Raw genomic sequence first — 16,734 nt, forward strand, 5'->3', positions numbered from 1 at the left:
AATATAGTGCCATGGAAAAAGCCATTTACAAAACAAATGTGAACATTTTCAAAACAGTGTTTTGGAAGTCTAGCCACTTGCTTGCCATTTGAATATAACTTTGCATTTCGATAGCTCTTTCTGTTCAGGGATCTCAGAGTGATTTACAGCCATTAAAGATCATTCCTATGAGGAGGGGAAGTCTATGAGACTCATTAATTTAAAACATTACAAGCTGCTTTGAAAGTTTTCCCATTCTTTACTGAAATTAGACAGGATTTTTTTTAAAGGTTATTAACCTCGGTTAATTTTGCAAGAAATTGTATGTAACCCAAATCTTTACAGCTAGTCAGGAGACTGTAGCAGTTCTGCAGTATTTGCAGAATGCCATGGAAAGTGGTCAGATGGTCAGATATATAAAATCTTGCATGTTCTGTAGCGAATGTCTTGATGTCTCAGATCACCTAGCATGATAAAAGGAGAGCAGTAATGACTGATACTGTATGTCCTTTCTGATGCTGCTTTTTACAGACTAAGAAGAAGCCTGGACAGAATGAATGTAAATGATTTACATCTATATGCTTGAGATCAAACTGAAGTCTCTGCAGCTTGGTGCAGAGAAGCAATTAGCTGTCAAAAGAGGGGACTACGTTAATCTAAAAAATGACTAACTAAAATAAACACACTTGGGTGAAAAGAGTTACATGATTTAATCACATTTCAATCAACAAACTATGCTAATTAATCAGATTATAAAATAAACAATTTAATTACAATCTCTGTCTCTCTTCCCCACCTTCCCTACCTGCTCCTCTCTTTCTGTTCCCTCTGGACTGCTTTTATCTCTTTCATAATTTAAAGATGTTCCAGTGGATTTGATCGCCATCGGCAAGATTGGGTAGACAGTGGATGCCCTGAAGAGGTAAGAAGGTGCTTTACAACCTTGATGTGACCATCAAAGGCAATTTGCATAGATACTAGGGTCCTACCACATTCATGGGCTGTTTGGTCAGTTTCAGCCATAGAACTTTTTAAATTGTAAGTTTCATGGTTTCAGCTTTTTTAAATGTGAATTTTTCATGGTGTGGTAATTGTACGAGTCCTGACCCAAAAAGGAATTGGAGGTGGGAGAGTCGCAAGAATATTGAAGGGAGGGTTGTACTGCTACTCTTACTTCTGCACTGCTTCGGGGGGCTGACTGAGAGCCCAGTTCTGAAGGCAGAGCCACCACCACCATCAGAAGTGCAGCAGTGCATGGTATGGCATTCCCACTTTTACCTCTGTGCTGCTAGCGGTGGGGCACTACCTTCGGAGTTGGGTGCAGCCACCACACTCCAGCTTCCCAGCTCTGAAGGCAGTGTAGAAGGTAAGGCTAGCTGGGCTCCTCCATGAAATCTGTATAGTTTAAGGTAAAAGCACACAGAAGACCATATTTCACAGAGGGAGATCAGATTTCATGGTCTATGACACGTTTTTAATGGCCATAAATTTGGTAGGGCTGTAGTTATTATGCCCCTGATTACATTCTGCAGATTATTAAGCAGTGTTTTCCCTGCCGATTGCATGCTACAATTATCCATATGCATTGCTAAAACATTTAAAGACTTGATATGTTCAATTCTCCTTTAAAAAAAAGAAAACAGCATTAAATATCTATCACGAAGGGGTGATGGTGATCATGGGACTGCTGTTGACTACAGAAGATGCAGCCAGAGGGTACAGCCATCCAGAGGGGGTCATTTTCAAGTCACATTCATTAGTATCTTACATTATGTTGGCCCTTTCCCTTCATTGTGCAAGCTTTTTTTCATGTGGGAATTAGTTGTAATATGAACTAATTCATCTAACAGGCTTTGATTCTCTCTGTGCTGATAAATAGCAATTACTTTCCCTTTGAGTAGTACGGGCCACATTCTATCTTCAGTTACAACAGTGCAGTCCCACTGACATAATATGGCAGGGTATAATTAAAGGCAAAATATGTCCCCAAGTGTCTGTTTAAAAAAGCACGTTTGATTTTAGTCTCAGTAATTGAGTCCAAGGAGTACACAGACATGAGCCCATAGGGGGAGGGGAGTATTTTTTGTTGAAATTCTTCCTCTTGTATAGCCCTAATTGCAAAGTAATACTGCATGATTAGGTAAAATAATTACATACTAGCTGGTTGTTACAAAGGCATTTAGCTTCAGCTTTGCAATTTGCAAACTGAATGTTTGCTCATGGGGTTGCCCTTGGAGTTTGTGCTTAGAGAGGTAACTTTTAGAGAACATGCAATCAAAGCTAGTACAGGCAGTCCCTGGGTTACATGGTGGATCCGACTTACATCGGATCCCTACTTATAAATGGGGTGAGGCAACCCCGCGCTAGCTGCTTCCCCCTAACAGACCAGGGAGACGCGAAGCTAGCCTCCCCCTCCCCCCCGCCAGCAGACCAGGGAGACGCGGAGCGGCTTTTCTCAGCAGACACCTCAGCTTGAGAATAAAGGACTGAGGGAAGTGAGGTGTGGGAGAATACAACTGAGCTCTGGAGAAATGTTTGGCTAGAGTTTTCCCTACAATATGTACCAGTTCCGACTTACATACAAATTCAACTTAAGAACAAACCTACAGTCCCTATCTTGTACGTAACCCGGGGACTGCCTGTAGTAAATCTATTTGCATGAGGCAGAATCTTCTTATCTGATTATTTTGATTACTCTTAACATGTGCATATAGGACTCAGTTATGTCCTTGTAGCTGGACATCACAAAGGTACCATCTGCAGAAGTACCTCATCCTGCTTTTTCCATGTCCTTGTGAGAGTGACTAGTGCCACTAAACTTCCACAAGACCAGCACTGGCAGGCATAAAGAGAGCTCCTTTCCCTAGTCACAATCTAGCCTTTACCTGTTCACTCTTGGGAGCAGAAATAGCTCCTTCCTGTGTCTCTTCATGTACGGTGCTAAGCACACTGTTGATACTCAAATATAATTAATTTGAAATGCAAAAAATACATGTTTGTAATCTTAGACACCCCTTTTTAAACACAAGTAAGGGAGTGAAAAAAGAAGATTCCTTTGGTTAAACTGCTTCCTCACTTTGCAGATACTGAGCTAAATTCTGCTCTTAATTGCACCAGTCAAGGGAATAGTGGCTCTGCAATTGAAACCAGACTGGCCTCACCGAATGTTCCTGGATTGAAAGATACTGATAGCCAAACGCCTGTGCTCTGGGTCATACAGTGTCACCCATCCCACCAGGAGCTATCAGAGGCATTTTGCCTCAGGCATATACAATGCCATCCTGAGCACTGGGAAATGCCGTTGGCCCACCACTGATTGGGTAGATCGTGTCCACAGCACGATCCTATTGAGCTCTGCTGCCTCATGTCCTCTCTCCTCTTTACAATGAGCTATAATAGTGAGGCAAGCTCTGTGAAAGGCTTAGGTTCCCAGTGCACAAGGGTGTTCTCAGTCAGGGGAGAGAGAAGAGATATTCATTCCCTCTCCCTCCTTTGGGCACCTATAAAGGATGCATGCTTTCTAGTCCTATATATTTAAATATACACATAATAGCTGTTCTACCTATCAAAAATATAGCTAAAGTGAGGTTGAATTTGAATGGGTTACTGTGTTTTGTGACCAAGGCCTCCAACAGGGTGAGAGGGAGACTGGAAGCAATTTCCCTGGGGCCCAGTGATTTAAAAGAGCCTGTGGCTCCAGACCCTATAAGTCCTGTAAGGCATGGTCTGGGCAATGCTCGGGGCTGGTCTCTAGGAGGTGTGATCCAGTCCACATGGCACTGAGGACTAGCTGCTCATAGCTCCACCCCTTCTGCCTGAGTCCTCACCCCTTCTGGGAACCCAGAGCCAAGCCACCCCTCCCACAAACATATACATTGTGTAGTGCCCTGAAAAATCTTATCTGAGGCCTCTCCTAGGGGAAAAAAACACCTATTTAGATATATAATATTAACATAAGTGCACTTGGGGTGGTTTGTAGGTTGGAGTGGAAGATGTTTGAAGAGCTTTTTGTTTTGGCGGTTAGTATTGAGGAGTGTTGAACCATTTTCATTTAATTTATTAGTTGGGTCCTATTAAAGAAAAGGTAAAGAGGACTGGAAAATTACAATGCATGGCAAGAGTGAAATAATACACATTTGTTTTTGAAGTTCACTTTTCACTGAGATGAACACGGTAACGGGAAGCGGAATTCACAACTCTTTAAACTGGAAGATGTATGTGGGAAGTAGAGCAGAGGTAGTTCATATATTTTCTGTGGTTTGGATGGAAATATTTTTCTGCAAAACCCTGTTATAAATGCACTGCAAAACAAAAGGTTCTGCTCTTTACATCTACTCAGTATATAGAAATGGCCATGAGTTTTAAATGTATACATATGTACATGTTCGTATATGTGATTTGTTGAATAAAAATAAAAAACTAACTATATGTAAAACTATTTCATATATAATTATTACTGTCTTTGGTAATTTCCAAGGAAAATATAATTCATTCACAATTATAATTAACTATGCCTTATTTTCCATGCTATACCATACTTTCTGTATTTTTATTTCATCCAGACACATATTTTGCATTGATGTATTTTATGGCACTCAGAAAAAAATCTATTGAATGTGCATTCCAACTACAATAGGAAAAAATGAACAACCCTCCCTCTCCAAAAATTAACTTCCTACTGATGAATTTAGACAGTAAAACTTTGTGGCAGTAATAATATACATTTGGCATTCAGAGCCTTCACAGCTTTATCATCAACAGTTTAGGCATTGTTATTTTCCAGTTAAATGGAATAACTGTCATCTACTGAACCCTGTGCAGAGTATTTACTTTAAAAATAAATAAATAAACAGTTCAAATATCCCTTAATTTAAAGTTTCCATTTTCATTCTTTCTGCCTTCGCAATTTGTTCATACTTCTAATGTTAGTTCAGTGACAAATGGCCTCCATTGGAAACTAATTTTCTTCTTGCTTGTTTTTGATGTTTCTCAATAGTCGAAAGACAAGGTTTGTGAGAAGAATGTGGACACAACTGTGATGCCCCCTCACACCACCACTTTTCTCCAGCCAACTACCACGAGGTTCAGAGTTTTAACCACCGCCAAAGGAGCCATTACATCCCACCTGCCAACCAGCCTGCCCACAGAAGGTGGCTGACCATGGGAAGCTTTAGTCCATAATGAAAAGTTGTCTTCTTTGCAATATTAAGGAGAAGACAAATCTTTAGATCATTTAATTTTGTTGGAGGAAGGGGGAGAGGAAGCAGGGTATAGATTGATTTAATTGGTTGTTTGGGGTTTTTGGAGGGAGAAAACTTAACACCGAGCAAATATCTGAAGAGCTTTGCATGGCTCCAAACCAAAAAGCTTGGGTAGTGATGGAAACGAAAGCCCTAATTTTTCCTTTTAGATAACAATACAAACTGCCTACTCTGCTTAATTCTAACTGCCACTTCCTGGCTGCCACTACTGCTATCCTGGCTTTTGTCTCAGCAGAAACTGCCAATTCTCTGCCACCACTGTGTTCTGGTAGAGTTATTTGAACACCTACCAGCAAGGTTGAAGGCGCTATTGGGCGAGGTGATATACAGACATATGATATAAAGGCAATCAAAATTTCAAAGAATTTTCTATTATGAAACTTAGGGATTTATTTGCGTTCATCTTCTCAGAAAAATCAGGCCATATGGACTGAAAGCATAGCTCTTTGAAGTCAATGGAGAGACACTCATTACTCACTTCATTATTTGGAACAGGTCCTGAGAGTCCAGTGTTGGCCATCCAAAAACAGAGAATTAAATATGTCCTTTGAAGTTTGGTGCTAACCTTTTATGCCAATACTGACTGCAGTATTCTTTTCCCAAAAGACCCAAAACAAAGTAACAGGGGGACTGAGAGAAAATGTATTCCTCACATTTATATCAGTTCCTCTGACTTCAGAGCTTTAACCTTGCCATCCTGCAGATAAGCTATTCTAGCCTCCTGCATCTGATTGAAGTGCAGCAGGAGAGAAAAACTACCTAAAGTGAATCAAATTGCAATTATAAAATATAATGTTAACTCTTCTTCTGGCAAAATTGTATGTTAATATATATATTGGAGGTCTGGCCAGAATTTTTTAATATAATCTCGTAGAAACATTTCTAGCTTCTAAAATATTCAACTGTTAAGCCTCAAACTGAACTTATTACAAGGTGGGAGTCTACAGATGAAAAGGACTGGTTTTCATTGCACAAAATGGCAAGAAACGTTTAGAAGTCATTGCAGCATTGGAGCATTAGTTCTGAATACTCATTTGCTAGTAATGCCCCATGTGTTTGCCTCATTACATGCACAAATAGTAAGAGAAATCTGGAAATATGTGGAGACTTTGAAACTTGTATATTTTTTCCAATGATTTCTTATGGGAACAGTTAGCAACTTATTTTATTCTAGTGTCAAATGACAGCTGAGTTCTTAATATCTCGTGACCTACAGAGTCAGTTGTACAAATTATCATATTTATATATACATGGCAAAGGTTGAGGAATATTTAAAAGCTATGGTCCAGATTCTTATACCTTTATTGATGTTGAATATTACCTTACATTGCTGATAGTCCTTTAAATTTCTTAGTACTGTTAGAGGAGTAAGACACTGCTCAGTATATATCAGAGGATTAACCCCTATATGAGTAGAACACCAAATTCTATTCTGATGATAAAATCTGTTGGACATTAGAATATCATTAAAGAGATCTATGACCTAATTAAGCAAAGTTTCCTGTGTTAGTAATGGTCAATTTCTTTTTTTAGATGATACCAAGATAGCACTGCACCTAAAAGATAATGGAGGTAAGAGGTGATTTTTGCTTGTGTGTAAACAATGTCAATAGGTTACATAAATACAGCCTGCTCAGCTTAATTAATCTTAATAGGAGTGTAGAAATGTCTTGTACCAGGCCCCCAGGGACTTAAATTATCCTCATCTCTATGGCAGAGTACCAGAGCAAAAAACTACTTAGTAAATTAAATGTTTACAACAGTCTTTATAACTCATTAGTGTAACAGTAGAATAATGTTAGCATCCAAAAAGTTGATCTATTAGAGGCAAAGATCCAGGGGATAAGATAATATGGAAAGTGGGACTGGTGATCATTTTAAATAACAATATTCACATATATGTTCTTTTGTGATGCATTTTATAAAAGGTGCTATAAGCTACAGTAAGTGTATCTCTGTGTTATCACAGGTTACAGTTGCTATTCACACGTATTCTCTGATTAGGCGTAAAATGTCATGACCCCTTTTCAATTCGGCTCTTCAAGAGACCATCCCTCACAGTCCTCTTAGCAGTATTAGCATCTCTGTCCCTGCTCCTTTTGCAATTGCTGAAGGTTTTGCCATTGACTTCAAGAGAAATAGAACTGAGTCACTAAACATAGCTTATTGAAGTCAATAGAAAGACTCCCATTGACTTCAATGGACTTTGTAACATATCCTCAGGATAAATGCTGTTTGCTCTGCATGACAAAATGACTGGACGTGTACTACTGTAAATGGAAGCTTTGCTGTTGGAACTAGTTACCTTTTCCTCTGTGTGGACAGTTGTCTTAAGCTTGAAAAAATGTGTGTGGTGTCCATATGATCCCTGGAACGGTGGATTGTTTTTTTGCTCCTGTGGATTTTTTTATTAAGTCTCCCCAACCAGATAAATATCCTCTCTCTGCATCAGAAGCTGTGTAGCATCATTTTGCAGTCACTCATATGTCTGGATAACATCTTCACCTGACTATCAATAGCAACTGCACAGCTAGGAATGTATTGAACTTTGCCTCCTGCCGGGCTGTTTACTTGTTGTTAATTGGCAAGGATTTGGAATAAACTCTAAACTTAAGTAACTTACAAATTAACTATTTTACCACTTTATTGAGAGGATACTGCTATGGTTAGTCAGCCCCCATATTTGACCTGTTCTGTCCCTTGTTTGTTTCTGAAGTTGTTACACTTTGTTTTATCAAAACTAGTGTGTCAACACTCTTCTTCTTAATAATAACATAATACATAAAATAACATTAAAACCAAACAAGTTTTTAAAAAATAATGTCCAGTTCTCTTCCATAGTGGTGTAATTACTTACCCTATTTAGCTTACCTCCTCCTAGGAGCTTAAAAGGAAATCTCTGAAACAGAAAGCAAAACATTTAAAATCAAGAGGAAGAACTCTGATGTAGTCCCTACGTCTACACTACAGAGGAAAAACAAAGCTGCTGCTGTAGATCTTCCAGGATTCGAATTAGAAGTCTACTGAAGACACTCTAATTCAAAGGAGTGGGGCACTCTGGTTGATACCAATTAACGTAGCTGAAGTTGCGTATCTTAATTCAGCTTTGTCCTGTAGTGTAGACATATCCTAGGTAGCATTTGTAGTATGGCTTTCTTTAAAATTGGACATTAGGAAAAAATTCCTAACTGTCAGGGTGGTCAAATATTGGAATAAATTGCCAAGGGAGGTGGTGGAATCTCCCTCTCTGGGGATATTTAAGAACAGGTTAGATAGACATCTGTCAGGGATGGTGTAGACAGAGCTTGGTCCTGCCTTGAGGGCGGGGGGCTGGACTCGATGACCTCTCGAGGTCCCTTCCAGTCCTATTATTCTATGATTCTATGAAGCCTAGGTGTATGTTTTCAGTGCATAAAGCTGCTTGATTTCAGAAGTAGAAACCAACAGCTATAGATTCACTTTTTTGGGGGGAGGGGTAGAAAGAAAATAGTGGTAATATAGGCATTAAACAGTACAGAAGCAAAATCACGCACTCAGCAGTATTTTTCATTCACATAATAAATCTAACTTTTAATCTGGGAAATTGTTTTTTGTGAATCTTCAATTGCTCATTGAGTTTCACAAGCTCTTAGATTTAGATCTGATAAAATCTTTGTAGCCACAAGTCTGTTCTTTGATTCACTAGGATTTGTTCACCTTTCATAAAAAGTAAAGGATCAAAAGAATACAGAGTCTTTAGCCTTTCCAAACTAGATCCTGTAAAACTTAAATCAAAGGTAACCTTTTATAATGGAAAACTAAATTAAAGCTGATCAATAAGGGCCTATAGCAAGATGCAGTCAATAGGTGGTTAGGTACAAAAACAAGATTCAGTATAAATTCTGCCTTTCCTCTTTGGCTGGAATTTTTGAGACCCAATTTTATCAAGCTGTAACTAAATTAAAATTTTCAAACAGACTGCAGGTGTAGGTCAAATTGTCCTGACCTTTCAGTTATATGAGAAAATAACTTGTAATTTAGTGTGATATTCATTCACAAATAAATTTGTGTGGCACCTTTTGCCATAAATTCCAATTTAGCTTTTATATCTTTCTTTTCCCTTTGTTCTGCCAGTTACCCATGTGCATGTCTAAGGATTTTTTACTGACAGCTAGCCAATAAGCACTGTTAACTCTTAATTCTCTTTACAGTTTTCAAACTGGTTTTAAAGTTTAGGAAAATTTAAAAGTTCTTGCATTGATATTTTATGTTATAAAAGACCTTCAATCCATTGTCATTCTTATTTTCCGTTAACTTCATGTGTACCAAAGCTACTCTATTTCAAAAGCAGCTACCTAATTTTTCATAAAAGAAGCAGGCAGCTGGCCGTAATGATGCTGTAATAGCCCTTTCATGTTGAGAACTCTTGGGTGGGTGATTTACAATTACTCATGCAGGGAGACTAAGAAATGGAATTTAAATAGTTTGGTTCATATAGGATGAACTAATCTTTTCTGGTTTAAAATTATTTATGATTGAGTGAGCCTCTTTTTCACTAAACTAGTTGAAACTGAATTTAGATGAAAACAACAGATGATAGCCCCAGAGTTCCATATATTTGTTTTGACCTTTTTGAGATAGCTCATTACCATGAGCTGTTCGCAATAGGTCCTTTGCCTGTCTTGAGTTTCAGCACTGAGAAAGATAGGAGTAATGTGTAAGGCAGTGGCCATAAAAACAGCTGTTGCCATTTTCCATTTGTCAGAATATACAGGCAGTCCCCGGGTTACATGGATCCGACTTACATCAGATCCCTACTTACAAACGGGGTGAGGCAGCCCTGCACTAGTTGCTTCCCCCCCAACAGACCAGGGAGACGCGAAGCTAGCGCCCGCCCCCCCCCCCCCAGCAGACCAGGGAGACGCGGAGCAGCTTTTCTCAGCAGACACCTCAGCTTGAGAATAAAGGACTGAGGGAAGTGAGGTGTGGGAGAATAAAACTGAGCTCTGGAGAAATGTTTGTCTAGAGTTTTCCCTACAATATGTACCAGTTCCGACTTACATACAAATTCAACTTAAGAACAAACCTACCGTCCCTATCTTGTACATAACCCGGGGACTGCCTGTATTCTTAAAGAGTAAACCTCCATTTGAGAATTGAAAAGCTTCACCAATTCATCCTCCTAGGTGGGGGGGGCAGGGAGGTGCTATTTATTTTAACGGTGAAATTCACCCTGAGCAGTGGACCAATGAGAGACATGCCTTAGCATATCTGCACTACAAAGAAAAATCCTTGGTACTATGTCTCAGAGCCCAAGTCACTTTGCAGGGAACAAGCCGAAGGGTTAAAAATCAGCTGTGTCCCAGGCTCTGAGACCATCCCCCTTTCTAGGTTCCAAAATGCAGGCTCTCACCTAAGCAGGAATGGCTACAGTGCTATTTATAACCCCACAACCTGAGTCCCGAAGCATGAGTCATTTGACCCAAGCTCTTGAGATTCAGCACCACAAGTTTTTCTTTGCATTTAGTAAACACTCCCCGTGCCATTTATTTGGACATGAATGGTGTATAAAACATCAGCTGGCCTTTTGCATTGGGTGAATTTCACTCTGAAAAACATACAGTCATCACATAAAATCAAATTTTACAATCTTGGGAAAGATAAATGCTGTTGCATATATTCAGTTCAATACAGTATTTATTAAAAAGCAGTACAAGACTTTTGCGGTGGAGTCTAGGAGTTTTAGAGAGACAATATAGCTAAGGTGTTATCTTTTATTGGACCAGCTTCAGTTGTAGATACAAATTTTTGAGGTTACACAGAGATCTCCTTCAGGACTCAAAATGTCACAGCTAAATAGAAGGTGGAGCTTATTGTTTAACATCCATATTTAATACATATTTTCAACTTCCACTGGAGTTTTGGCACCTAATTCCCTTTGGAAATCTGAGTCTAAATTTATGCAAACAAAATAATAAACCTTTGGATAGGGACTGTTCCGTCAGTTCCTATGCACCTGAAATTCCAGTTGAAAACTATTATGTGTATTATTTTAATTGATATCATTATCTAAAAAGGTTTTTTTTTCTTTTAGCATAATAAGGGTGCAGCTATACTGTACCATTACTTCATGATAGTTAGTGTTATTTCAAAATAACAATATGATTGTCTACACAGCCATTCCATTATTTTGAAATAATTTCAAAATAACGGATGGCTTATTCTGAAATCTGTAAACTTCATTCTACAAGGAATAACACCTATTCCAAAACAGCTATTTGAAATAAGATGTGTGTAGATGCTCCACTGCTGCTATTTTGAAATAGCTCCTCACCAGGGCGGTTCTAAGTTATTCCTCCCCAGTGCATCCTGGGGCTCCAAATCGAGATAGAGCATCTACATTAGGGAAGACTGCCTTAGACTAGCTTTGAGGCCTACCTGCAGTGTAGATGTGCTATTTCAAAATAAGCTCTTTTGGAATAACTATTCTGGATTAGCTTATTTCAAAATAGCCGTGCAGTGTAGGGCTGTGTCTACACTGGCCACTTATTCCGGAAAATCAGACGCTTTTCCGGAATAACTTGCCAGCTGTCTACACTGGCCCCTTGAATTTCCGGAAAAGCACTGACGATCTACTGTAAAATCATCAGTGCTTTTCCGGAAAAACTATGCTGCTCCCGTTCGGGCAAAAATCCTTTTCAGGAAAACTGTTCCGGAAAAGAGCCAGTGTAGACAGCACAGTAGTGTTTTCCGCAAAAATGCCCCGATCGCGAAAATGACGATAGGGGGTTTTTGGCGGAAAAGCGCGTTTAGATTGGCCATGGACGCTTTTCCGGAAAAAGTGCTTTTCCGGAAAAGCATCCTGCCAATGTACACGCGCTTTTTCCGGAAATACTTATAACAGAAAACTGTTCCGTTTTAAGCATTTCCGGAAAAGGGTGCCAGTGTAGACGTAGCCTTTATGTACCCCAAGTTTCTACATGATTCAAAAAAGATGCTAAGAATTGATCAGTTAGTGATAAGATGGCTCATTCAAGAGCTATATTACTAGTATTTTAGCGAGCTGGAGCCTGCTTGTTGTTATTGCCTCAGATTGTGGCTTGCCCAAAAGAAATACAGGCAGTCCCCGGGTTACGCGGACCCGACTTATGTCGGATCCGTACTTACGAATGGGGCTTTTCTTGCCCCGGAGGACATGGGACCGCCCAGATGCGCCGCGGTCCCGCTGCCCGTGTGCTCTGGGGCGAGAAAAGGGGCGAGAAAAGCTGCTCCGCGTCTCCCTGGTCTGCTGGGGGGGGGGCCCCCAGCAGACCAGGGAGACGCAGAGCAAAGCCGCGGAGGACCCGGGCAGCGGGACCACGGCGCGTCTCGGTCCCGCCGCCCGCGTCTCCCTGGTCTGCTGGGGGGGGGGGGGCGCAGCTAATGCACCGCCCCCCCCCGCAGACCAGGCTTTTCTCGGGGACGCCTGTGGTAGAGCAGGTGGGCGCTGTCAGTTGGTCCCACAGCGCCGCTCCTCGGCGCTACTGGACCAACCCGGCAGCACCCCAGCTGCTCTGCCCAAGGCGTCCCCAAGTCAGCTGCTGCTGAAACTGACCAGCGGCTGACTACAGGAAGCCCAAGGCAGAGTTAAGGATAAGGACAGGAAAGTGGGGCTTTGTGAACAGCAATTAGCCACACAGAGTATCAGCTGTACCAAAAATAAATTGTCTTGTGCAAATAATTTAGTGGTGTTTTAACAAATCAAAAATAACCTGTCATTTGTGATGTGAGGCCAAGTGTCTAGGTAGATTTGCAGATTTATTTAAGCTAACAAGTGCCCTGTGCTGCTGAATATCTCCACCTTGCTATCTCCTCAGCATCAGCCCAATCAATGCACAAGCCACTTCTCCAGCACTTCCAAGCAAATGAATTTGTTCACATAATGAAAGTCTCTAGACTGGTTAAAGTTGAAATAGGGTCCTGGTGTGTGTTTCTTTTAAATTTTATGTGAAACATAGTCTGAATTAGAATATAAACTCAAAATGTTTTGCTAACTGCAGTTCATTGGCTTGTAAAATTTCAGTCTGTGCGCTTGGAATAGGAAACCGCTGTTTTCTGAGAAAAGGGTACTGGGAAATCTACAGTAGCATGTGGCTGTGAGAATGTCAACTTGACATGCCCAATCTGTATATATATTTTTTATTTTTACAGTTCTTCCTTCCCAAAACAGCCTATCACCCAAAGGAATTAAAAGGGAAACTTATAGTCCTTTAAAGAAAATACCTCTGCCTTCTGTTGAATAAGATAAGAGTATCCAACCCAGCAACTAGAAATCTTCAAAGCTGAGGGTCTTTGTAGCTTGAGCTAAGGAGCCAGCCTGCATATCTGGGCTCTGTAACAGACTCATGTTCTCTGTGTATCAGACCCAGAGGAAAACACATTCTACATACTGGGTGGCTACGTCTAGACTGGCGTGATTTTCCGCAAATACTTTGAACGGAAACGTTTTCTGTTAAAAGCATTTGCGGAAAAGAGTGTCTAGATTGGCACGGATGCTTTTCCACAAAAAACACTTTTTGCGGAAAAGTGTCTGTGCCAATCTAGACACGCTTTTGTGCAAAAAAGCCCTGATCACCATTTTCGCCATCGGGGCTGATTTCTTACATGAAATTGTCAGTGTTCTTGTGGAAATTCAAGTGGCCAGTGTAGACAGCTGGCAAGTTTTTCCGCAAAAGCAACTGCTTTTGTGGAAAAACTTGCCAGTCTAGACGCAGCCGATGAGTCTACAATGCAGATGAAAGTGTGCTTGGGCCCAGGGGATTGGGTAGGTTTGACCTCCTGTTGCTAGCCTTAGCCTCAACTGGTGCTGCGATGTCCATCCTGCTATTTTAATACACTACTAAGAGCTCCACTATCCCTATTCTATATCCAGATTAGGAGGCTTGCTCCCAGAGCATAGACATACCCACTGATGCCTGGTGGGTTATGCTGGCAATTAGTAAAGCAAGTACAAATAATGAGTGCTGGCCATTGGCTAGTTGTGAGCAATGCAGCGTGGAGCCATCTTACCAGAAGTTGCCAGAGGCACTGTGCCTCAAATAAACAGTGGCTACATAAAGCAGCAGCAGTTAACAATACTTTTTGATAGTCGTTCTCCTAACCAGCCCATTCTTCATGTTAAAAATTAGGTGTGAGCGGTGGGTGCCTTTAATCTGTATTCAGTTTTAAGAGTACTTCTGAATAGTTCACACTCATTCATTTGTGGTCATAGGCTCACATGTGGGATAAGCTATGAGCCCCAAAGCCATAAGTATTATAAAGAACTCATACCCTAAGAAGCAGATCCAGCTAAATTGACATGTCCTTATAACATATCAAAATGGATCTCCACCATTCAGATCCAGGCAAAACCAACCACTAACAGCAAAGTGTACAAGAAAGTGAAACAAATGATCATGATACCCATCTGCACCATTAGAAAACTTCCTCCGTGACCCTTAAAGACAGGTAGTGGTTTAGCACAAAGCATGGCAGATACATGGCATGACTGTGCTGCCCAGGAACTCTTAATGCTGTCCAAGCACAGCCAATGCTTAGAATATGAGAGCAGGAAGATCTTGATATTTTTAGCCATAGTGTTTTATACATTCTTTCTGCTCTTCTATGCCAACTCTGTTTTCTAAGACATGGGGCTTGACAACTATTCCTTTTATAAAGTAAATTCTCAAGACTGCACTGCAGTCCCTAAATGATTTTACTTAAAAATTGTAAGTATCCTCTGCCACAGTGACAGGGATTAATTATGATCCTAGCAACAGATAATGCAGCAGTAATATTGCACAGCGCCATGAGTTTCTGAGACCATGCTTTATTATTTTGAAATTAAAATAATAACTTGTCAAACTATAATCCTTCACACGATCTTTGAATGGGATGGTAATTAACTTGTCACCAGTGTAACATTTATGCAACAAAAAAAAAATGGCCTCGTATATTTTCAAGTGTTGTTCAATTTTCTTTATGGTTCAGTCCTTGTTAATTATAAAGCTGTTAGGCATGCAGTACTCTACTGATTGGTTCCACAAATATGAGCTGTATGCTTCAAATCCAGTCTGCTTTCCCAAGGACTAGTTTAAATTCTCAGCCAAAGGAAAAAGTGCTGAACTCATCCCTCCTAGGGAAAAAACAGCACAGATTAATAATCTTTACTTTCAGGAAATTTAATCTAGTAGGTCTGATAAATTGCTTTCACTTCAATTTGCTTCCTGATGTGTTGGAGAGTGCCTAAAAAGAGCTGTAAGCTAAAGTATGTGGATTTTCTAGAGAATTGTCACACACCCCCATTCACTGCTCTTCAGTTGCTCTCTTGCACAAGAAGCCCTCTCTGCTGATGCTGTACTGTAAATTTACTTGTGCAAGAATGCCTGTGCAGTGTAGACGCTCCTTAAGTTTTTGCGCAAGAATGGCCATTTTTGCGCAAGAAGCCTGCAGTGTAGACGTAGCCCAGTGGTTTAAGATATGGGGAGAGTAATAAATCAAATTAGCTAAACTGAAATATCTGTGTGCATAGACATACCTCATTTTAAGCCTGGCTTTTGCTGGTTTATGCCTCAGCTACTGACTTATCTGTTGTTGTAAACCACATGTATAGGGATCCACACACACAGGTATGCTGATCTAACTAAATCAATTTAACACCATTCCTTTAATTAAACCAGTGAAACTTCTGTGGGTAGGCCAGGCCAAAGTGTTGTGCTGGAAAACAAATAGGGAAGTGGAGAATTAGGCACAGTCCTGACTGAACCCTTTTCCTTTAAATTTTCCCACTATTGCTCTCCGCAATATAGCTTGGAGCCCTGTGTATACTAACATTCTCATCATTGATAACATTGGTGAGATACACTGTTGGTGAAAAATGTGAAGGAAAGACTAATGCAGATACACCTGGAGTTGAAGTGCTGTAAAGCTTTATGCCTGTACAGGGAAAATATAATGAATGCCTCAGGGAGCACTTTAGAAAGAAAGTTGCATGTGTAAACCCACTACCTGCTGCCTAACCTCAACTGGCGTGCATCAGAGATGGTTCCTGGGCCATACTTAATTCAGCTAGCCATACTCCCTTGGGGAGGAAGAATACAGGCAGGTGCCTTCCTAAGCCAAATGGCACAGCACACAGCTGAGTTACTTTCAGCAAGTGAGACAAACTAAAGGCATCTCTAATACAAGTCTGTGGAGGTTTTGGTCTGATTCTAGTGCAGAAATTTATCTAGCAGCCTAGCAAACTAACAGTGGTTATTAACCAGGGGTACATATACCCACGGGCTACGTCTACACTGGCCCCTTTTCCGGAAGGGGCATGTAAATTTCACCAGTCGTCGTAGGGAAATCCGCGGGGGATTTAAATATCCCCCGCGGCATTTAAATAAAAATGTCCGCCGCTTTTTTCCGGCTTTTAAAAAAGCCGGAAAAGAGCGTCTACACTGGCCCCGATCCTCCGGAAAAAGCGCCCTTTTCCGGAGGCTCTTATTCCTACTTT

The 16,734-nt window shown here is 40.6% G+C and overlaps 1 protein-coding gene across 2 annotated transcripts in view; it reads left to right on the top strand.

The window, feature by feature from the left end:
- Nucleotides 1-16,734, top strand: part of PLXDC2 (plexin domain containing 2) — a 409,726-nt gene that overhangs the window by 366,340 nt on the left and 26,652 nt on the right. The window contains exons 10-12 of one of the 2 annotated variants that reach the window (XM_075922486.2): nucleotides 841-901; nucleotides 4,976-5,129; nucleotides 6,774-6,812. In XM_075922486.2, coding sequence (XP_075778601.1) covers nucleotides 841-901; nucleotides 4,976-5,129; nucleotides 6,774-6,812 — 254 coding nt within the window. The remainder of the gene's footprint in view (nucleotides 1-840; nucleotides 902-4,975; nucleotides 5,130-6,773; nucleotides 6,813-16,734) is intronic. The other variant, XM_075922487.2, reaches the window with a different exon arrangement.

Source organism: Pelodiscus sinensis, chromosome 2 (genome assembly GCF_052426305.1).
Source record: "Pelodiscus sinensis isolate ZL-2025 chromosome 2, ASM5242630v1, whole genome shotgun sequence".
NCBI lineage: Eukaryota > Metazoa > Chordata > Testudines > Trionychidae > Pelodiscus > Pelodiscus sinensis.